Source organism: Ischnura elegans, chromosome 3, assembly GCF_921293095.1.
Source record: "Ischnura elegans chromosome 3, ioIscEleg1.1, whole genome shotgun sequence".
Lineage (NCBI taxonomy): Eukaryota > Metazoa > Arthropoda > Insecta > Odonata > Coenagrionidae > Ischnura > Ischnura elegans.
In genome coordinates, this window is record NC_060248.1 from 77,135,870 (window position 1) to 77,160,069 (window position 24,200).

General features: G+C 41.8%; 1 protein-coding gene across 4 annotated transcripts in view; it reads right to left on the reverse strand.

Moving 5' to 3' along the window:
- LOC124156038 (protein slit) overlaps positions 1-24,200 on the reverse strand; it is a 500,940-nt gene that overhangs the window by 467,476 nt on the left and 9,264 nt on the right. For all 4 annotated transcript variants that reach the window (XM_046530336.1, XM_046530334.1, XM_046530335.1 and 1 more), the window contains exon 2: positions 19,612-19,683. In XM_046530336.1, the coding sequence (XP_046386292.1) occupies positions 19,612-19,683 (72 nt within the window). The remainder of the gene's footprint in view (positions 1-19,611; positions 19,684-24,200) is intronic.

The following is a 24,200-nucleotide window of genomic DNA, read 5'->3' on the forward strand; positions in this document are numbered from 1 at the left end:
ACGATTTAGCACCACGGTGTTCGCCCCCCACTCAAACAGGGAGTGCCTCCCAATAATCATGAACACTCAACACCCCCCACTTCGCTTCCCACCCATAAATCCCGGCAAAACCCATCAACTCCCCACTCCCGAATTAACAAAGAGATCGAAGCTATGACAAATACTCCCGACGAATCCCACTAAAAACGCCGTACACTCCCGCCCCGAATATACAGCGTAGGGAGGATCGAAATGGGAACCGCGGGGGCCCATCGTGGGCCCATATAATACACACCTCGCTCCCGATATTTCACACACAGCACCCCACATGACGATGTCGACTAGGGTGGGGAAGAGTGTGAGAGAATAGGGACAGGGGCCATCCTTAATCACCGACGTGACGGCAGGAAATTCACGACAACAACCCGATATTTCCTTTTCCAACCCCCCTCCCGGAAAGAACCCCCACCCCACCGAACATTCTCTTCGGTGCCCCCTAAACCCCTCCGGGACCTCCTACACCCTTTCTTTCAGCCTTTAACCCCCCCACATCATCTTTCTCATAGAGCAAGCAAGCTAGCTCCAACCACCCACACAAGCTCCTCCACCCCACTTTTCTACATATATCTAGTGCGAGCACTTCCCTCAACAATGCGACCAGGGAGCCACCACGACAATATCCCTCCCTCGCTCCCAGCTGCCGCCGAAACACAGGGTATCTCCACCCCCGCCACTACACGTATAAAATCCTCCAACAATGAACGGGGAGCCCTCTCCTCCATGAAATTGCCCCCTTTCCCCATCGCCCCCCTCTCACTCTTCTTGCTTCCTTGTTGAGCACGGGTGCACCCTGACATCACCCCCCAACTCTCCCTTTATTCAGCACCCTCGTCCTGAGACTCTATGCTAAATCCCCGATGCGTAACCGGCGAGTACTAGCACCCCACCCTCTTTCACTTCCGTGACGGCTTCCTTTGAAAAATCCTGAGCATGGTTTAGGCAAGCGCTGGAATTTACTGAACGATAGATGGGGAACATTTATTCAATACCATGTAAACGTAGCACAGGCTAGCCAGTACGTAATTTCATGAGGTAATGACATGCTCCAACGCCTTTCCCCCAGGTATTTTCCGTAGAATTGCGTTTATTATAATTACTTAATACATAATCACGCGTGTGTGAAACTGAACGAAGTCATTTCAATAAACGCAATTTTATGGAAAAAACTTGAAGAAGCATAAAGAAGATGGCCCACGTAACTGCCGATAATTTCATTGGGGCATTGGAGTGTTCACCTATGGTATGAGCATTGCGATGCACTGACCTATTAGTGATTCCAAGCTTTACCCGACATCCTTTGACTCCCGCTACACGGATGACAAGTCCCCCTTACATTCGGGCAGAATGGTGCCGCATTGAATCCGACTGACCTCCTGAGGGGGCAACGTACGGATGTCCACTCCCGCTTCGGAATCCCAGATGGTCGCGCTTCCGAATTAGAGCTCTCCGAACGCACCGCTGCGGCTCACGACAACGGACAGAAGGCTGTGACTTCCTTGGCGTCCGTTCTTTAGGGTGTCGATGCGTGATACCTCCGCCAGCCTACCGCTTTCTCCCCTTTCCTCCTCTTACTCATCCCTGGAATTTTTTCACCCCTTTCTTGCTATGGAAACGATTATTCCCAAGCCCTCTACAACAAACCTACGCGGAAATTAGTTGTAGCAAGCAGTTTCAAGGTTGTTCTGGGTTCCAATGAGCAAACAGATATCCCAAAAACAATAAAATGATTAGTGAAGCAATCCTCCTATTTTTCTGGCTCATGATATACCCATCTGGATTATCGTCTGGGGTTCAATGATCAAACAGATATGCCAAAAACAAAAAAAATTATTAATGAAGCAATCATCGTATTGTTCTGGCTCATAATATACCCATCTGGATTAAATTTGGCATATTTTGTATGGTATATTTAAAATAATTTGATCACGATATTCAAACTTAAGGCACCATATCCATGAATAAGCATACACATAATACCAAAATTGATTGAAAAGTTCAAAATACATACGGGTCCTCGCGAGTCATTTTTTTATTCCTCAATAGATAAATATTAGCGTTAAAATAACATCCTTTCTATTAGAAATTTATCGTTAACGCTATGCAATTAGGTAACCAAAATCCATGATCGTGGAAAAAGGTCTCTTATTTCTTGCCAAACTTGGTCCGCGCAAAGTGCAGGCAATACATAATATAAGTAGATATTGGTAATGATGTCTATAGACAAAAATATTTTCCCGATTTTTAAAAAATATCAGGTATTTTAATTTCTTTAAAATACTATGGATATGTCCATAATCTACTTACAGCACACTTTGCCATTATTGAATCCCTCTTATTACCAGCCTAATCTTGAAATAGTAATACCAGTAGGTAACCAATGTTAAGTCCACAACCTATGAGACTTATCCAGTACAAAAAAATATACTCATTCATGCATACGTCCTTACGCGCCCAAGTCATTCATTTTGACCCTCGGCATTAGTCATCAGAGAGAAAAATTAAGTCCATTGGAATCGAAACGAGTGGAGACCAAACGGGGCGGAGGGTGGGCATGCTTATATTGCGACTCCCTAGTGTGTGGGCCAACCCATGGAGAGGGAATGGATGGATTCTCCTGGATATTATTGGAATGAAGAATCGTGACTGATCTTCTCTCAACTCACCCTATGCAATGTGGAGAGTGCTGAGGCGTGAAAATGGGGTTGTGACTGCAGGGGTGAAGGAGGGGGGGGTGTATGCTTGCTGCATGACGTCACCCCTTGGGTGACATGAAGAATGGGTGGATAACCGCGGTTGGTTGGTATAATCTGGGGCGATCGCATGTGCTGCCGTTCATCTTGCCCTCCTCTCTCTCTCTCTCGAAAACCCCTAACCCAGCGGCCCATTGTGCGGTTTAAGGGTTAGGATAGGGGGTTGGAGCACACAGACGTCTGCGATTATAACGCGGCATATGTGTCGCACGCGGCGCAGGAGTGAGCTTTTTCCTTCGGAAGCATACGCGACCACCCCGTATACACCACTACGGCCTCCCTCCCGCTCAATGCGGGACGCCGCCGCGACCAATAAGTGGACATAATTTCCCGCAGCACATATTGAGAGAGAAGAGAGATATACACGCATGATTTCTCGTGACCGACGCGAACACGCACTCACTGGCCCGCGCACAAAAGAAAGGGATTCCCTTCTGTTACATGCCACTCAATGGGGTCCTTCACTCAACAAAGGGACCACCATATTCTTCCGATTTTGTCGCGGCCTGCTTCAAGCAAAACGTTGCCGTCCCCAAGTGATGCCGTGAAACGTGCCGCATTATCTACCAAAAGCTAACACGGATCCATGCATGTCACTTAACGACCGGCATGTAGGCATCATTGTGGGAACAAATTACCCTATCTGAATCGAATCGCTTTGGAGAAACTTAAGAAATATCCGTGAGATGTATCAACTTAATTATTTTTTCGTCTAGTATCGGTAGGACTTAGAACACTGATCATATATTTAGACCACCGTGTTAATAAATTAACCTAGAGAATGATCTAAAGCCTGATTCCGATCAGTAAATGAAATATAGCTTAAGAAAATGCCTCATCTTGTGGTTTTAGACTGTTTGTACATCTTTTGTTTTTGATACTTGTGGCCAGGTCATTATCCATTAAATTGATAGATAAATTTTAAATAATCGAGCATACATATTTGCGTAATTTTTACTTCTATAAGTTATAAATAATTGAATGCGGCATGAAGAAGCTTCTGACATCATGAATCTAGAAATATCGCTCACATAATGAATCTAGAAATTAGGGATGAGTCGATTCCACTTTTTTTCGATTCCGATTCCAATTTCGATTCCTTCAAATCGATTCCCGATTCTCGATTCCGATTGAATCGATTCTTGTTCATTCTAACTGGTGGGATTTTGATTTATCTGTAGCATCGCTGTCATTAAAATTTAAGAATTGAATGGAATAAAATAACTATGGATGGACGGATCTAGGATTTTTGAAGCGAGATCTTTCGAATCGGATATTTTCGAATCCAAATGCATTTTCAAATTCCTGCCATTAAACAAAGTCATTATTCGTTTATTGTGGGTACATACAATCAATGGAATGCTTCTTAGATTTTCATTCACATTCTAATATTTTTATAAATTAAAAATTATTTTATGGGCTTTCAAGTTGTTTTTTAAAAACATCTTCACATACTCAGGGCCTAAACTGTTACGCTTGGGTTTGGAAATGAAAATAGGAAAAATCTTAGGATGAACCACTGACCAGTGGCGTAGCGAGAGGAATATAAATATAAAAAACACAATTACTTTCCTTCATAAAAGGAAACAAAATATTCAAAAATCATGAATTTACAAAAATGAAAAAAATGAATCTTTGAAAAATGAAGTTTTTCTATTATGAAGGGCGTTAAAATTAGTTTGAAACCCTCTCCTTTGTACCCTGTTGTTTAAAAATTTTCCCCCTGGTTTTGGATCCCCCCTTAACAAAATTCCTGGGTACCCCCCTGCCATCGACTGAATTCCAATTTTCCTCACGCACGTTTCCCCCGAATTTTACTTTCTCATCACTTACGGACTTGTATTTCATCCGAAAATGCTTCAGTATGGTGAGGTGGATTTAGCACATCCTCGGGATAACTTACGCCACAGTGCACGCACATGGCAATCATTGGTTCTCCTTATCTCAGTGGAAATGTTTACACGCAAGACATTTTTATCGGCGTATCATTAAATTGAATTGCAAATGTGCAATTAGCAACACAATTAACAGTATTTAAAACGGCATTAACGTCATGTGTGACAAGGTGCTCAACCGCTTAGCATGAGGAAGAAGTGGGCAGCAGAAGCACGTAAAGGAGAGGTGGAGGGGTGGCGTAGCCAGGAATTTCGTTCGGGGGGGATTCAAAACCAGGGGGGAAATTTTAAAATAAACCGGGCCTCTAAATAATGGGTTTTAAACTAATTTTAACACTTTTTATAATCGAAAAACTTAATTTGTTAAAGAAAAATTTTGTAAATTCCTGATTTTTCAATATTTTGTTTTCTTTTGTGAAGGACAATAACTGTGTTTTTATATTTCGGGGGGTGAGGTCCGGACCATCCCCATGGCTACGCCACTGGGAAGCAGCACGTGAAGGAGAGGTGGAGAGGAAGGAGCCCGCTCCCTCCGTATTTCAAACAACAAGGCTACAAATGAGGGAGTCGGACGAAGAAATCAGATCTTGCTTCAGTGACGTCGTTGCCTTCAAAGCGAAGCCGGGCGCGCTACGTGATATATGTAGTTGGCGTTTCCAATCCGTCTCTAATTGTTTGAGGGGTTAATGCTGCGCTTGTTTCTTTGAAAATTATGCTGTTTGGACAATCAGTAAAGTGTAATTGTAGATAGAAAACTGAGTGGCAATCAATTAGAGCTGAAAAATAAACAGAAATATCGTCAGGAATGCGTCTCGTTTGGTCTAATTCTTTTTTAAATCCCGTGCATATCATCTAATTGTCGAAGCTATCAAGATATCTTCGGGCCCAAAAAGTCACTCTCCTAGCATTTGTCGTCTAGAAACAGAGAATTGAAGCAGATAGGCCAAAATAGGTCAGTTGGTGAGGCGAGTTAGGGATGAAACACGCTTCAATTGTTTTCATGTGATTTGATATTTTCCTTAGAAGACAATGATTTTTGGTCCGTGTGATTTCGGATACAAAAAAAAACAACAGAGGCATGGGCTGGTGGACGGCCGAGGGTGGTTTTCTGAAATCTGCGACGTAGTTACTTTTCACGTGGTTATCATCCTACGGCGCTGAAATTCCTCCGATGATTGTTCAATCTCTTGGGAAGAGTCACACTATGTGCCAGTCGTATTTTGCCTTTTTTATTTTCTGGCTGAAAATCCTGGCCACGGCTGAAATTCTACTCGCAACCTCTGCGAGTTCTCAAACAAAACGGTTCATGAGTAGGACAAGAATCGCATGCGACGACGCATTCGAAGAGAGAATCGGAACTTTTTCCACCCTGATGGGGCGTTGCATTCACTGAATCTATTATTTAAAATTTCGGATCCAGATCCGATGTCTTCCGCGACTTTGGATCCGATGTATCCGATGAAGGGCAATATCCGCGGATATTTGGATCCGAGGTATCCGATCCGACCATCCCTAAAAATAACAATAGCCGCGGTGGCTACATTCTCGTTTGGCCGCGGTGGCTAAACAAGAATGTAGCGTTCATTGCGTCCATACACACTAGAGCAGCCTGGCGGGTGCGCGGTGGCTGCCGAACGCAACCTGTCGAGTCCGCCCGGAGGCCGCGGCGGCTTATGCCAAGCAAGTATCAACTTCCTCAAGGGTTGCATTGATGAAACTGGGCTATATAAACGCGAATGTGTCTAATTTTTTTTATTATTGACGACGCGTGTTAGTCTAAAAAAGTTACGTATATAAAAAAAACCCGCTCTCAGCGCGTATTTATAAGAAACTTTTTTCACAGGAAAACTCGCTCTCTGCACGCTTTTATTATCATCGGACTTCAAATATCATTCGAAAAAAAATATATTTCGATCTATTATACTTTAAAATTGGTGGTCGAGATGAATTCTCCGAATGTGATTCATAATCGCAATACTTTGATTTGCATTGACCAGCGGCTAATAAAAGAACGGAAAACGCATGTATTGCTTCCCGATCCCGAGGTTTCCAATTTTTTTTTCTCTTAGAGTTGCTCATGATCACGCGCCATTTCAGGGTTCGTCGGTTTGTCGCTCTTGCCGACATTTTCATGTTTCCGAGGCCGCTTAGGTATGTTAGTCGCAGCACCCGCGTGCCGGGCGTATCCTCCGCGCGGGCAAGGCTGACACCGCGGCCGCTTAGATGTGTGGCAGCCTTTGTGCCCCAAACTTATAGTCTATGCTCAAAAGATTTATCTTCCTGGAATCGATGGAATCGGAATCGACTTTAGGAGATCGATTCTCGATTCCGATTCCGTGCCCGAGAATCGGTGGAATCGAGAATCGACATTTGGAATCGACTCATCCCTACTAGAAATATCGATCACGGTCCAGGCGCCAAGCGCTACTTAAACACCTCATTTATACCGGAGATGAATAAACACGTCTACGCTATGTATACATAATTTGAAAAATTCATTACTAAGCACATTGTCGCACAGGTACCGACATGTTGTGGAAAAAATGCTATTGATAGTGATATTAATATACGCTAATTAACAATTAATCCCTGTTCAGCGCTCGATAGCAGAATATTCCTTGAAACTTAACACACGATAATTTCCACATTTCAACTCGTGTAATGTATGGAACACATTAATACTTTATAATCATCATAACCACTTGAAAGTCTTTTATCAAGAACTTAATCCTATATATCACCCTCACTCGACCTATTTCATCCACGCTCAACATTCACACCGTCGAGGGACTTTTTTCACTCGGTCATGAAACCATGAAATTCCTTGGTAACCATTTCAGCCTTCAATTTCCTCCCGCAGCATACCCCACTTTCCCACCTCGATAAATCGACCCGCTCTTCCAAATATCTTTGCCCTCCTTTCCGACCGTCTCACATTTTTCCTCTTCTGTCCCCGAAGGTTTTTCCTGAAGATCACCTGCAACCCTTCAGGGAGACACATTTGCGTCCTACGGTAGTGAAGTTTCGGAGCAAATATTTTCCAAACTCACGGAATGAGAGATTTGAGATACCAGTTGAGATGAATAGTCAACGGGGAATATCGTACAACACATGAGGTGCCATGGTATTAACTGGAGACGATCTTTCAAGTCGATTCAAGCATAAATGAATAAAATGTTCACCTTTTTACAGTATGGCATGGAGCAAAATTACAACTGACAAATAAAAACATACCAATCTTGCAAAAATATTTCCCATGACACAGGTCTTAAGAGAAATTAATAAGAAATGTTCATATTTAACCGCTAACTTATTAGATGTATGGCATACTCTATAAACTACGATAGGAGACAATGATAATATCTTGAAACTAACGCCAAGTAGACATAAAAATTATTGCTTTAAGTTGCTCAATTAAACTGATGCACTCACTAAATAAAAGTGACCTTCCAAATCGGTACCGAACGCATTTCAAGAGGAAATATATGTCACTCCATTTCCCGGATGGCAGGAGACCTTATACGCCTTCGTGTGTGGTCAGGAGAAGGAGATATACAGAGGGAAAAACAGGGGTGCCTGTCGAATCGAATAGAAGCGACGCAGTAGGGGCATCACTTGTCTCCCTGTTTGAAAACCCGTGATTGATGACCTACCCCCTCCTTCCTCAGCAAACCGACACAAGAACTCCACGTCATCCAAGCACACGGTTCTGTCCCTTATCACTTTTTTCGGCCCGGCACGCCCTGTCCCTCGCGACTGAGGGATATGAGTCCTTTACTCTAAAGGAAACACGACAGACACGAGGAGAGAGAGAGAGAAAAACGCTCAAAATTCCATTATCTTTAATCTACACTCCGATTTTTAGAGGGGGTTACTTACATGGAACCCACTCCATATAGGTCCAAAATCAGTCCCTCCCAACTTCACCTTCCCTAAAACCCATAACCCGAAAAAAAAAATCCCTCCCCACGGTTTGTTTTCGTTTTTGATTTTTCGAAAAACGCTTAATCCAAACGGTCGAATGCCGAGGGGGAGATTACCAAACATTTTCTCTCCCGCGCCCTACCCGCTGGGTGTTCCTCTTCGAGTGAAATGACAACATAATCTCTGCGCTTCGATCGAGGATTTGGGAGGGATAGTTGCGAGGATTACAACTCGAGCGTTTCTCTGAAGAGCCACGATGAGTCGATAAATACATTTTTTCCACAAGGAGCGGCACATGTGATCAATTTGGGGGAAGCTGGAGGGTGTTTGTAGAACGCTTCGCTTGGAAAACAAAATGCCATGTATGGGTACTCAGTGATCCTATGCTCATGATGCCACCTTAGGCGATGTGAAAGGGAGAACTTTGCTCCTTTTTACGAGCAAGAGGATGACGAGGACTTGAATATTGACATGTGTCATGATGATTGATCTGAAAGATACAACAAATACTGGGGCATCCTCCATCAATAGCAAATCTGTGAGAATTAGTATGCCTAAAGAGATTAAAAGGCAAGAAATGAAGCAATTGGTGTCATGAAGAGAAAAATAAAAAGATGGAATGGGATTTAGGAGCATTCAGTTTCGAGAGATGATTAAAATTATCGTTCATTCGAGAAAATATACACGAAGTCCTGATCTATTTTAAGGTTGCATGCATACAAAATTTAATTTCCGATGTAATCGAGATTCAAAAGGAATTATTCAAACTACGGAAACAAATATTTAAAAATAATTCAATTCTCTTGGACACTAGGAAATACTAAATAGTGGTATAGTGGTAGTTGAACAAGTGCGTGAGCGTGTTTTCTAGTGAATTATTCCACCAGACCTAATCGCAGAATTTCTACCCAAGCTCTCCACGAACTTCAAACATTTCCCGTCAGGAGCGCGAAAGAATCGAGGCAAATAATAAAACATCCAACGACGCACTTACAATCGTTTTCTTCGAACAGCCCGCACCAATCACATATCTAGCAGCAGGAGACAAAAGAGCTGGGTGGGGGAGGAGGCCAAGCATGGAGTTTTGAGAAGGGTGGTCGAAATAAAAACACGATTTCGCTCTCCTCCCTCCTTAATGTGCCTCCCCTCCCATTACACGCATTCGAAAAAGGTCTTGTCCCCCTCCTTCGCAGAGGGAGAGCCCCTCCCATTCCTAGGAACCGGGTCAGTCGACCATGAAATCCCCTTTGCTCCCGCACCCTACTACCCCCCTGGAACACAACGGACACCCACCCCATTCCTCTCTTGCCGCGATCCCTAGTGTTTTGCCCTCGTGCACTCGCGGCACTACACAATCCGCCACCCTTCCTCCTTCTCCTTTCTCTACGCATCACAAGCCATCAACCAATCCCCTATGGCCACGTCCACACTGTACATTCAGAATCCCGCTCTATCCCTTGCTACCCTGTCCGGATTATGGCTGTTCCCCGTTTATTTCCCCGTCACCCCTTTCCTCGATTCCCCAATCCATTTTATAATTAGCCTCGCTCCTGTGTTCACTGTAAGTCAAAGCCTGAATCATGACACAGAAATCGCTTGCAAACGATAAACACGGGTCCTCGCGTTTCAACTCCGACCGATTTGCGTCAACGTCTGTTTCGTTTCTTAAGAGAATACATGACCCCATACGGAATAAGGAGTTAATATAGGAAATCATCCATTCCTTCCTTACTAAGAACAAAGAAAAACTTACACAATCAAATAAGATTATCACCCTGGCTGAAAAAGGAGCTCCTCCATAGAGATGATAATTCTTTGGTCAATTTACCATATAAACTTTTCCTTCTTAGTATCACGTCAGCGGATCTGAAGAAATAATCATGAAAAAATCTCTTTTGAGAATAACTTTACAAAATGAAGAGAACAATAGTAGTTGCAGCGATTTTCGCTAACATTGAGCAAGAAGACTTGAGTTAGAACTATTACATCAACGGTTTAAAGCTGCTTTCATAATATTAGAATTAAATTAGATGATAAAAACGTATGGCAAATGTCCTGAAGATTCTCCAAAATATCAAGGTCTCCTAGGGGAAACATATTCATAGCGAAATTGTGTTCAATTTGTAAGGTAAAGGAACTATCATTTTATGAAAGCTTTGGAAGAAGTATAAAAGGTCCATGCATTGAGCTTATTAATGCATCACACATATACGGCTTTGCCTGAGTCCCAAGAGCTTGCATACTCGAAAACCCAAGTTAATTCGGTTCCTATAAACATTCACAAACACTAAACGGGAGCGTTCATTTTTAAACTTCATTTCATTCCGGCAAAGCAAACAAGATTTTACACGATCCATTTATTCTGAGGTATCTTTTCGCCCATCACGATGCACGTAGCCACGCAATATTTTTCCTTCTCGTCCATCGTTCGTTCGAGCGTAAAAAAACCTATTTCCGTTTTCCCATCATTTTTCGTGGAGTGCCAAGCAACGTCCACGGCCGCTTCTTTTTCATCGCTTAGGCAGATTGCAAGGATCGTGCTGACGCGTGTGTCGAAGCTGCACGCTCGCAAATCCTAGCGCTGATCCCGAATCAACTATTTGCGCGGCCGAAGGGGTCTATGGGATGTGGGGGTAAAGGTCGCTGACCCCATGTCTGGCAACGGTCTATTTGGAATCCACTTGCAGAGTTTTTTTCCATCCGCCCTTTTCATGCAAAATTGGATTGCAGTTTGTGAAAATGGTCTGGGCGGTAAACACGCTCGGGCAGCTCCCTGTGTCCAAAAGCGATTTAATGCCGGCGGTGGACAATTCTACTCCTCAATATCTTCCAATCATTTCACGACTCATAGAATCACAAATGATTGTACACGATGGCGCATGAAAAGGTGGAGCGCACATACAAGTAAAAAATCACGTAAGTCCGCTCCTACAGCTATTGTAGTACCTAACGCTATAAAAGTAAAAGTAAATAAAGGTTAATCGTGTAAAGATCAAAATTTTAAGCCAACATCAATCTATATTTGACTCTATATCGCAGACATACCACAAAAATGCCAGCGTAGGTAACACATTCAATTTACACAGATTGTATTATATTGCCGTTTCCTGCCTTAGTATATGCAGTTTCCTCGGCCAGCTTTTAGAAAACAAGACACGCTTTATAAATGGACTTCAATTGTAGGCGGGCATCAAGACAAATTGCTAATTGAAGTTCAATTTAATGTTGATGTCGATGCCAAAGAGCATAAACCGAATGCTCAAACACTAACCTGATCAAATAATTCCTTCTGCAATTTAACAACCCTAAGAATAAATATAAATAAAATCGACCGCTTTTCGTTAAAGAATATAAACATGGCTTACCTTTCTCATCATGGGTTTACGAAAAAAAATCGTAGCGATGCAGCTGAATAAAAAAAGTTTAAAATTTCATTTTAAAAAATCATCAAAATGTTTCAATCATTGATGAAACTTGACATCATTTCAACGAATTCTAATTCCCGTACACAAAAAAAAATCAGTACTCACCGTTGTCGTGTGAAACATCTCAATCCGACTTGTCATCAAATCCCCTCCACTCGTCGTAAGCACTTGCAGAAGGAGAGAATAAAGAGAGCGCAGATAATCTCGATTAAAAACATTCGGACCCACTCTACAGGCGTCCCCACTTCTAATCGACACACGCTTTACGAAGCGCTCATTCACCAACGCTCCATACATCCCTCGCCAAAACCCCATCCCCTCCACCCACCCTCCGCCCACTTGATCGCCCAGAAAACACTATACGCTCCCATCGTCACAGTTCTCGCTAAAACGTCTCTCATCCTCTGCAAACACTTCTCTCGATGGAAGGGCCCTTATCGCAAAAATCTCCATCGCCCCAAAACCGCCCTCCCCACGCCACAGCGAGAGCCGGATCCCCCTATCCCCCTCCTCTCTTCCGACAATTCCCCTTCTCCTTAGCGTGTCACGCTTTCGATAAACCCACACAAACCGTCACTCCACTTCCCTGTTGTCTTATGACGCTGATTCAAAAATAATACGGGGCACCGATCTCCGTTCATGTATGCAAAATTCACAATATCTACTTATTTCACCTCAAAAATTAACCCCTCCGCGTTGAAAACCACCACGCAGAGAGAAAATATAAACAGATGAAATGATGGCAGCATAATTTTTTTATGTAACTTAACTTCATGGTAGGTATAATAAATTCAAAATATTTAAATGCACTTTTACATATTTTAAGTGGTCGAGAAGCATGAAACATTTGCTACCAGGATTACTAGTAGAATGAGTCTTAAGTTCAAAATAACGCTCTAGATACAGATTCGTAAATGAAACTGATAAGCGTAATTTATCACCTAGATGAACGAACATGATGGCAGAGTAACTTTAACAAAATTCACTAACTCATGTAATAATATTGTAATATAAAAAAACTTATAAAACTACTTTAATCTGTTTCCTGAACAAAATACAAAATAAAAAAACAATGCGTTTCATATTAATAAGGTATTGACGCATGATGACCATGGCTATTCGACAAAAACAAAGCCATGCTATGGTTTCAATAGTTGCATTAATTTAATGAGCAGAAACCAAAATATCACGCAACGCGACGTAAATAAAAAAGGAGGAATCAAGCAGTTTCAACTCAATTTTATAAACAGTGTGAAGCATTCGTTTCATAACTTCCCAGATTCAAATCCCAGATATTCGTCGTCATTATAAAGCTACACTACCGACGCTTTCGTCAATAAACTTCCTTTCGTTGAAAATATAGATCTATGAAAGTAAAATATGCAATATGAATGCACTTCGATAGACTTCAAAACAAATTATATTCGTTTTCGATTTCTTAGCCCCAGATTTATTCAGTCAAGGCAAGTCTGCATGATAAAGTGACAAAAATGAGAGGGTGAAAATAATTCAATTTTGATATTTGCAAGCAATGTCTGAGAATCTAATCAAGTTCACCAAATATTTTTCAGTCATAGATAAGATTCAAGTCATTTCAACGACCTTTGACGCACGAACTTAAAAATAAGCGATCACCATTCGCAACGAGATACCTCAACCCAACGTGTTAACAGAGCATCTTCACTCGTAATTAACTCTTCACTTATCGGAATACCTATTCTTGACTAAAAGATAGTAAATTGACTGTAGATACCTTAAATTCAACACATGAAATTTCGACCAACTCTTATGTGCGCTGCCAGTTTTAGATTAGTGGCAGCTTCTCCTTTCAAACTAAGGCAAAATACTACGCCCCTAACCGATTCCAAAACAGGGAATCCTCATAGGAAAAAAACGCCCCCCTTGCGTGGTCCATGGCGCAGACACGTGCAAGCGGGTGGGTGTACACGCAACTGAATGCATCAACTCCCGGACCCTTAGGTTTTACGCCCATATCTTCATCGGCAATGAGCCCACTGCAGAATGGAGGGTATCTTATATGAGACACGTAAGACGGAAACCTCTCAATTGTTGCTGCTCGGAACCACGGTAACTTTGATCCACGGGCGCGGGCAATGCCCGCAGGTAGCATAGAAATAGTAAAAATTTCTGATATTTAAAGGAAGAAGTACAAATCTGTTAGGAAAACCAAATATTGCCTTAAGAAATCACATATGCCTAAGAACCGGTAAGGATGCTGCTTCCTTGAATGAGAAAGACATTACCTAATTAACCTATCAACATATTAAACTATTAACATTTACCTATCCTGAGGGTGATATCACCGAAATAATGAAGGGGAAAGGTGGCAATTTGAAGCTTAAAGCTATTTCTCATTACAATAAATAGGTATATTACTTATGATTAATTTTTCGATAGCAACACACTGCGAAAGCGACTAAATAGAGAGCTTATGGTCATAATGCGTATTTACAGCAGATCCAAGATTTCACAGATTTCACGGGTAAGTCTCAACAGAAAAGATAAATTATCATACTTAAGGTACTCAATAAAGTCACATAATCTAAAAATATTTATCCCTGAATCGTAACATTAAAAAATTATCCTCTTTTCCTCTACTAAATATGATCTCTAACCGAGATCTGTAAAGAACAATATCACTACCTTCATCGCAAAAACGAGTTCACGGAAAACCGTTGATTCGCGGAAAATTTACGACAAAGTCTCCAGGTCTTCAGGCATTCACACATAAGCATCTCTAAAACCTCGGTACGACCAAACTGGCCTCTTTAACTTACGGCTACCTCTAGGGCCACTCACCAAACTACCCACAGACAACTTCCCCCTCTCGAAAAAAAACCATCCTTGCGTAGTGTCTCATACCCAATTTCATTTATACCATCCCCTTTCATATACCCCCCACCCTTTTACACATCCCAGCCTCCCCCTCCCATATCTAACTCATTCGCAACACCTCCCCTTCCCCTCCCCTTTCACACCCCACTGTTTCGTACGACTCATTCCCTTTCCTTCCCATCATCCCCCAAATACAAGCGCATCCCTGCCCCTTTCGGACACCCCTCACAAGCTCGATCCCCCCACCATACTTGGATATCATCCTTCCCGAGGCTTTTTACGGCGAGGGCCCGCGCGTATATATTGGGAAGAAAGAGTAAAGACGAGGATGGGGAAGTGGTATCGGGCGAAAGATATATTGGGACTGCGAGAGAAGGGGAGGAGGAAAAAGGGGTTTGCTCAGAGAGTTCTCATACATAAATGCATTTGTAATCTTTTCGTTAGTGACGCGAGAGTGGTTGATGGAAGTGACGTGTCGACCGAAGAGACGGCTATAGTAGGTACTGCAGAGAGGGGGGGACAGGGGGGAATGAATGCAATAAGGTGGACTCTTTTCCAAATGGATTTATTGGGTCGTAGGGAAAGTGCAGGCGTGCGCACTAAGAAATCTCGGCCACGGACGACATTTCAGAGGCGTAAATATAAATTGGCAACAGGAACGATGTTTTTTTTCACTCCGACCACTCGGCGCAAGAGAGATAGCTTTTTATCTCAAATGCATTTTTTTCAAACATTCATGAAATTTTTGGGTCGTCCTTCAATAAAATACGGCTACAAAGTTTACCACCTCACTTAAGTAATCTAACCTAAAATAAGTGGCTGCCATTACTCTGTTCTTTGAAATAAACCATTTATTTAGGAACAAACAAAATAATCCTAAATTATATCAAAATATTCATGTTGGCAGTATTTTATATCGTAAATAACACTTCAGAGGACATTTATTATAATGCTCATAGTCTTAGGAGTGACTTAATTGACATAAATATTACTTGGGAGGAAACAAAATAATATGACTGCATATACGAATTCCAGTCGTCATGTTAAGCAAAAGAACCATTAGCCGATTTTGAATATATATCAAGAGCAAAAAAAGAGCAAACATAACGTCATCTTCATGATGCACCCTGATGCGCATGAAATAATTTTAATACAAACTTCATTACGAATTATGACTCTCACAAGAGCACAGAGTTATTGCAGAAAACATTAACTCACGAGCATTGTAATTATAGCATTAAGTAAACAAATACACCATGACTTAATTTTGGCCAAATTATTAAAATTTTTAAAAATTGCTATAATCACGACAAATTTCAATTAGATATAACAGTTGAATAAGCTCGGTTGACTCATTATGTTGAAACTGGTACGTGGAAATTTTCTCAATTTTCAAAGGGGAAAAATTATTCCAGGATGCATTCTAAGTTTGACGAAGATGATGACGAAAAGTTGTTTTTTAATGTCCTGATGAGCTGGTGGAAAAGGGTGGTAACGCATGTTTGTGTACGGCAGCCGCTTTTTTTTTTAAATCTCCCTGGGAGCGAGCAAGTGTCGTGTTTGTGTTTGAGAACGACCTGTCCGTCGGCACGCGCGATTGGAGAGGGGAAAGCGATGATTATACACGCCGAGAGAGTTCAGCACTCGCCCGGCCCAAGGAAGCCACCCTGTTGACAGTGGTCGAGGAACGCAGTTAATTAGAAATCCCGTCGAGGTACGGGATGGATCGTGGGGAAAGACAAACAGGAGAACTCAAGTATTGTCAGCTGTTTATAATTAATAACGAGGGCGATGATGGATACTCGTCCGGTGCGGTTTTGAGGGAAGTTGGTGAAAGCAGAAGGATATGAGTGACGGGCGGGCGCGATGAAGCACATAAATCAATTCGTGTAGTGAAAAAAACTGAAGGCCGAAAATGCAATCCGTTTTTTACCGTGAAATAGCTGCGTCGTATAAAAAAAAGCTTCTACAGGAAGTAGTACAACCCTGCTGAACCCAATCAGCTTTAGATTACTACTTTCAAGTCGCTAATTAAGTTTCGTGATTCATTGACCAATTACGTACCTCTTTCAGTGTTTCAAAAACTATGTATCTTACTATTGTCTTTTTCTCGTAAAGTTTTGGGCAATATATTCGAAATTTTATCAAGTTATGAATCGTAATAATAAAACTATCTCCTAGCACTAAAAATGATAGAAATGAATATAAATTTCTGTGTAAAATGTTTTCTTTGCCGAACGCGACTTCCTCAAACAACGATGTTGCAGCGACTGACCTCAGTCCATAATTTATGGACTAATTGCGACTCCCTTAGTCTTCACCTAACCTAAAGAAAGGTTTACTATTTTATCAAAGAATTGATAAAAAATTAATCAGCTGCTTAGCGGTTAAATCTGCAAAATAAAACTCCCAAAGTAAATCTCCTCCAAAGTAAACACTCCTGCAATGAACTTTATCTTGTGCAGAGGCAACGACCTCTGCAATATTCGCCAAGAATATCAACGCGGAGGAAAAATTTTTTCCCACCAATGGCCAATAATCTCTTAAGCTAATAAGGCCATGAGGGAAGAGGCAGCACTTCATCGAGTCTAGGTGATCGGATTGGTGGAAGAAGGAGGGAGGTAAATACAATCTATCAAAACGCTTTTGTGTCGGTGGCGACGGGAGGAGGATCGATTCTGTCCCCGCATTAGCGACGTGTCACACGGACGACGCCATATATATGCACCAGTAACACGCGCGCTCGCTTCCTTGATCGACGGTTACCAAGCGATTCACTAGCGAGCATTTGCGCCAGAAGGGCGGCGCATGCGCAGGGATTTTACGATTGAGGGCTGTGACGGGAGGTGTATTTTGACAGCGTGCGTGATTGCTCTGACTGTGGGAGAGGATTTACTATTTGCTCAACAGGAGGGGAAATCACTGATTCACGCAAATCACCCAACTTTCTACCCTAGCGCAACGGCTTGTTACCATGACATCCTTTTTCGCCCCTCAAGTGCCAACTGCTGAGTGAGACCGGTGGCCTCACAGCCGAAGTTTTGACTCGTTCGCTTCTGGAGGAACGAACAGATGCCACCAAGGGCAACAATTAAGATTGTTATTTATTGATAGTTATTTAATTAAGAAATTCTCAAGATATTTTAGTACGAGAGCAATTACTTTACAATTGCGTTGTATTGGTGCATGCCTCTGGACTGCGGAATAGAGACAAGGAAATAAAATGAGAGGTGGCTAACATGAGAGCTATGATATTGGAATTTAGACAAGCGGGATGAAGTAATTAAGCAGTGCATTGTCTGCAGTGTGAACTTGCATGAACGTATAGTAAACTATTTTAATATTAATATTCATAAGTTGCGTTTGTATTTACTTTCCAGCCGAACTCACACCACCACCGGTATCTCCAAAGAAAATTAGGAATTAATTTATGAGAGGAAATTAAAAATGAGAAGAAACCAACAGTATTTATCGATAAAAAAGAAAAAGTAATTCAAATTAATGCAATTTTAATTACCGGTAATAAGCAGAACCGAAGAAATTAGAATAATATTGGAATGAAGTGAAGCGAGATGAAGTAATAAAGTAGTGTACTGTCTGCAGTTTGAACTTCAATAAACTTAAAGTAATCCATAGTAATAATAATATGCATACGCTGCGCTGGTAGTTACTTTCCACCCGAACTCCCAATCCCACAGGTATATCCAAACAGTCAGCTTTCTACTCGTAAATACAGTGGAGTATAGTCTGCAATGAGAATCTACATGAACGTGAAGTTATCAACAGTTACAGTGATAGGCCTAGGCTACAATTGTATTTACTTTCCACCCGAACTCACACTCGCCCAGGTATCTCCGAACAGTCAGCCTTCTACTCCCGTTCGCCCGTTCCAAAATCTTTCGTCTAAGGCTCAGCAAAGCGTGAATGTACCCAACGCGGATAGGCGATTCAACGGCGGCCATCCAGGCGTGCAAAGATAACCCCTTCAGGAGAAGCACCGTCCGTCGTCAACCGGGTTTCGTCGTGTCAACAATGACGCGACGCTGTCGGTGAATTCCATTTGGGGCAGCCATTCCCTTTTATCGGCGTGTTAATTTCCGCCTTCGGTCGTCGCGCGCTTCCAAGCAAATTGATTCAAAACGACGACGATGAAAAAAACTGAAGCGGGAGCATTTTTTTTTAAACGAGTGCTTTTGTTACCGGCAGTGAAATGGTGCGGAACAAAACGCGGCAAAATAATGATGAGTTACAGGAGGGAAAAAGCTCTCCAGGATCCTCTACTTGTGATTGGATGCAGAAAACCGCGGAAACACCACAAAATTCTATACAAAATAACTCGGCGAATAGATGACAGCGACAGGGACACAAGTATTCATAAATTGAACGCTACACCGCACCCTAAAAGAGCGTAGCTGGAAATAAATTCATATCTTTTGAATAGTCATTTCATTTTGTTTATTAATTTCCATTTCGGAAATTAACTTTTTCATTAGTTCAAGTATTTTCCATTCCTACTATTTTCAGTGAATTAATTACTAATTTCATGGCTTTCCCTCTTATTAACATTTTTGGTGAATGCCGCAATAAATATCAATAATTTTGTACGTTCTCAACTGCTATCTTTTTAAATATTTGTCTTTCATAGGGGCAACGCAAGACTAAAGATAAAATTAGTACCAGAGCTTACGGGCACGAAGGTTAATGTAAACAAATTGTACTTACAGTCTCTCCAGCGACATCAGATCCTGAAAGGCTCCCCTTTCAATCGTGTGAATCTGGTTGTCCATCAGTTGCCTGCAAAAGAAAAAATATCAATAGAAACATAGAAATATCTATGATATAAAATTACCACAACAGAAAAAAACATGACGGACCAATTTATGTGAAACATTTAAATTTACACTTAAGTCGACAACAAAAGAAATTTGCAAATTTCCTCCAACACTAAATGGAGAACGCTTTCTATGGGAAACAAGTTTATAACGCAGTAACGTTTTTTTAATTAATAGAATAATATAATTTTAATCAACATATGACATCTCTAAGGTGTTATAAATATTTATGCCACTCATAGAATATTTTCTCCATTCTTTCGCAGTCAAGTTATTCAAAAGCACCTCCCTCAAGGAAAAAAAAACTTATACTGTGGTTGGTAATCAATTCTGCAACCATGCGGGCATAAAAATATTTTATTTTTATCGTATGTATATACTCTCTAGAAAAAAAAATGAATTAACTATTACATAGTGTATGATGTGGTACATAATTTTCGACTTTATGCTTCAATATATACATATATTGAAGCATAAAGTCGAAATATATGCAGTATGCTTAGAAGAGAAATAAAAAGACTTCTATGTATTGCCAATGAGTGGGTTAGCGATTTAAAAGAAATCAACTCGATAAATCTACAGCTATTCATGTTTCAAATCGCAATCTTTCTCAATACACATTCGCTTCCAAACGAGCCGACCGCGACAAATTGATGATACTCAAACTTCCAAAGTTTGAATCATAAAGAGGATTCATTTCACTTCGGAGGAAGTTTTATATTCATTATAAAAAAATAAATACTAAATTTTACCCGGTTTACCCCCACATCCCCGTGGAATATACCCTGTTTGTCGTTTTTATTTCTTCGATAAAAATCGAACTTTCGGCAGTTTGAAGAAATAAAACATTCATCAATTTTGGTGGAAAAATACGTCGTGGACAGTTAAAAATTATATAAGAATCTTTACCACTGTTTCCCGGTTACCCCTCTACACCTCCTACACCCCAGTGGACTCATCAGCCTTCCGTCGTCCATCTGATTCCCATAAAGATAGCGAGAGAGGGACAACGCTCTCCACCGACTTCCTACGAGGCAACACCCACTCCCCTGCTTCTACGGTCGCCTCGCGCGCTACCGCGTGTGCATGTGCCTCTCATGAACTGGCCAAACAATGCCGAATGAATGAAGCGGGTGTCCGGGAAACGCAAACACGAGATTTTAAATCGAGATAAAAATCAAAGGGCGAGGCACAGAACGAGGGTGGGAATGAGATTAACCCCTTCGTCAGCGAGGCTTTTGATTCTCCACTTCCCCTCCCCCGACCGGCCAATGAGCGTCTCGGCGTGCTCCGAGGGTGTCGGCTATATATGCAGTGTTCATAAAAACGAAAGGAACTCCTCCTAGTGCATTTGTAATGGGGCGGGGGCTGGCAGCTCGTGCATGTGGTAGATCTGGAAGGGTTCGTTAGACTTCTCTTAAGAGTACACGAGGGGGTTGGAAGGAAGGTTGAAGACTTGTCGGAAGGGGCGGGGATGAAATCCGATGCAACACGCGTCACAAACGTCGTGAAGAGGAGTAATAGGAGAGAATTGACATCAATAGTGGAGCTCCCCTGCTAGCTCGGGATTTCTCCGACGAGTTTGTGCTATCAGGACTCAATCAATACACTATTGTCGCATATGAAATCGGTTTTGCCTCATTTTCAATTCATCTTTGCTTCTTTAATTACCATTGACACTGATTTTATATCCCTCGATAAAAGATTCCCATAAAATGAACCTCTACACATCACATTGCGTTTTGCTAGTGTGTGTATCATAGTGCATTCCTATAACGGATTAAGCCAATTATTATCACTAAAAGTTTTTTTAGGAAACTCAAGGGGTAAATGCTGATGCCATCAAATGAAAGCTGGGTGTTCAGTATCGGAAATGAAGTAATCCCCAAGAAAAATGATCCAGTTGTGTAGACTTGTGTGCACTTGTGAACAAAATAAATTGCACAAAAGATTAAATGAATGCAATATGGGAGGGTAAATCAATCATATCCTAGACTGCGAGGCAAAGGTGCTTGGTCCATTATCGTCTGATCGGTGCTCACACCAGCCAAACGTGTTCGCATAATTATATGAAAAATGATGGAGAACTTAGAAGAAGCATGGTAGCAAAAGCTCACTTCCACTTAAATATCCTAAAGATGGCGTGCAGGTTATCAGGTAAATGGAGACGTAAAGGTATCACACACTCATTGAAATGCAACCACGAAACATTAAAAGGAAAAAAAATCGGAGAGAGAGAAATAAATCAGCAACGAAACAAAGAAACATGACTGTGAAGGCTAGGGGCGGGTGCAGAGCAGACACCAGAGAATCGAGCGAGCCGCAGAGAAGGTGGAGATATGAAGGAAAATGGACAGAATAAAGAAGGAATATGAAGACGAATGAACGAGTACGGACGGGTTAGGGACCGCAGAGGCAAGTGGATGGGGGTGTGGGCTTAACGTGGGTACCCTGGACGATGGTAAAGGGCGTGGTGGTCGGACAACAGAGTGATGACGTGGAAGGGGCGGAACAGAGGGTGGGCGAGGGTGGTCTTTGCCCCCTTTGTGACAACCGGAAGGGCGCGCATGGGTATGGAAGCTAGGGCGGAATAAGGGTTGAAATGTGAAAAGAGCCAGGAGGACTAAGGAGATAGGGTTCGTGGGGAAGGAGTGGAGAAAGAGATAAAGTGCAGAAGCGAGCCTAGAATTATATACGCACGTATCACTAGCAATGAAACGTGTACCAATTCAAGTCATATAGATATATTCATCACTATATTGGCAAGAACTGCTATACCTGCATGTACTACTGGTAGAATTCAATTATAGAAGGTCGCAATGACTTCGAAAGATAAATTTGGTAATTCAAGCGTTCCACAGATATTTCCTGTAACCGTTCCAACAAATAATTATCCATTTTATGGCTAAAAACTGGAAGGTCACAAAAACAATAACTCCTCTCTTCCAGACCCATACCGCACCCAAATATCCCTCATTAGCGACTAAGTTACGTTATAATCTTATGCGAAGGAAAATAATGAGGGCACTTAGCAAATCACAACAAATTACGCAACTTAATTCTATGAACATAACCGAGGAATGGAAGGCTGTGAGCAACACTTAAGACTACAGGAATGCAAACAGTCTTTATAGTTGAGAGGCAAAGGCTAGGGGGATGAATATTTCGAAGAGCACAACAGAACTAGAATGGGACAACGGTCGGAAACGGAAGTTGGAATAGGGAAAGCGAAAAGGACATGTTTTTGTTCATTCAGGGCTCAAAGAAATGAGGACCCTTTTGCTCGCGGTAGACGGAAAAGTTTTTTATAATAATATGCTAATGGGAATGAATTTGTCAAATTCACTGCAAATGAAATCCGTAACTTACCAGCACAATGAATTCAAGATAACTCAGAAAAATCGTTAAAAATTAGGCTGCGAAAAAATTATTAGTAATGAATTTAAATACCAAATATTAGTAGTTACACTCACTACGCACTAATGCTCTTCGGAAGCCATAGGGTGATCCTGCAATATCATATTTTATAAAAATGAAGCCGGAAAAATTCCGCGAGTAACTCAATAAATTTCTCTCCCTATAATTAAAAAGAAATTACGCTAATCGTCTCTCTAACAATTAAGTTTAAAATGATTCAACACCTAAAAAAAAGCAGGAACGATATTCAGGCAATTACAACATCCACTTCCTTTATTAAAAGGAGGCGGACGTTAAAATTCTTATTTCGCAAGAAATTTTGGAGTCACGAAAAGCGTTGCATGACAAAGATCGCTCGCGGAGACAAAGCACCTCGTAAGTTCAGGTGTTCTAAATCACTCTGCCGTGAAATCGACTCTTAATGACAAAAAAAACTCATGAATCGGCAGGAATGACAAAAAATAAAATAGAAAAGATAAGTGTATAGAATCCACTCCCCGGCTCAATACCGGAAACTCGAGCAGAAAACTTTCTTCTATGCCTCCCTTCCCCTCTCGGGACTCCAATAAAAACGAGTGAAACAAAAAAAATCATCCCCCAGGATTAAAACCATGGGAGCGTTTCCTTCCGAACGACGTCTGTCCGAATCAACTCGCGCTCATTCCTTCACCTCCTCGCGCGCCACTCCCTTCTATTTCCTTCCCAAACGAGCGAAAAGTTCATCTGGAACGCTTTAATTCACGTTAAGCTGGGAAGGCGCCTTTGTTCCTTCCCCCTGTATAACTACCCCTACTCTCTCCGCGAACCAAACGCCATTCTCTCCCACCCCTTTCCCCGGCCCGCTTAGACATTCCCCCGCCCTTTTCATAGCCTTGTCCCATCCCGACTCCTCTACGCCTTTCTCCTCCCCCTCCCTTTTTCCAGAGAGAGAAAACCTCGCAAACAAATCCGAGACAAAGGAAACAGGACCTCCATTCATCAACGTCCGCTTCCTCCAACTCCAGAGGAGGAGGAGGAGAGAGAAAAAAGTACACTCCCGCCATTCCACCCTCTCTTAAGAGC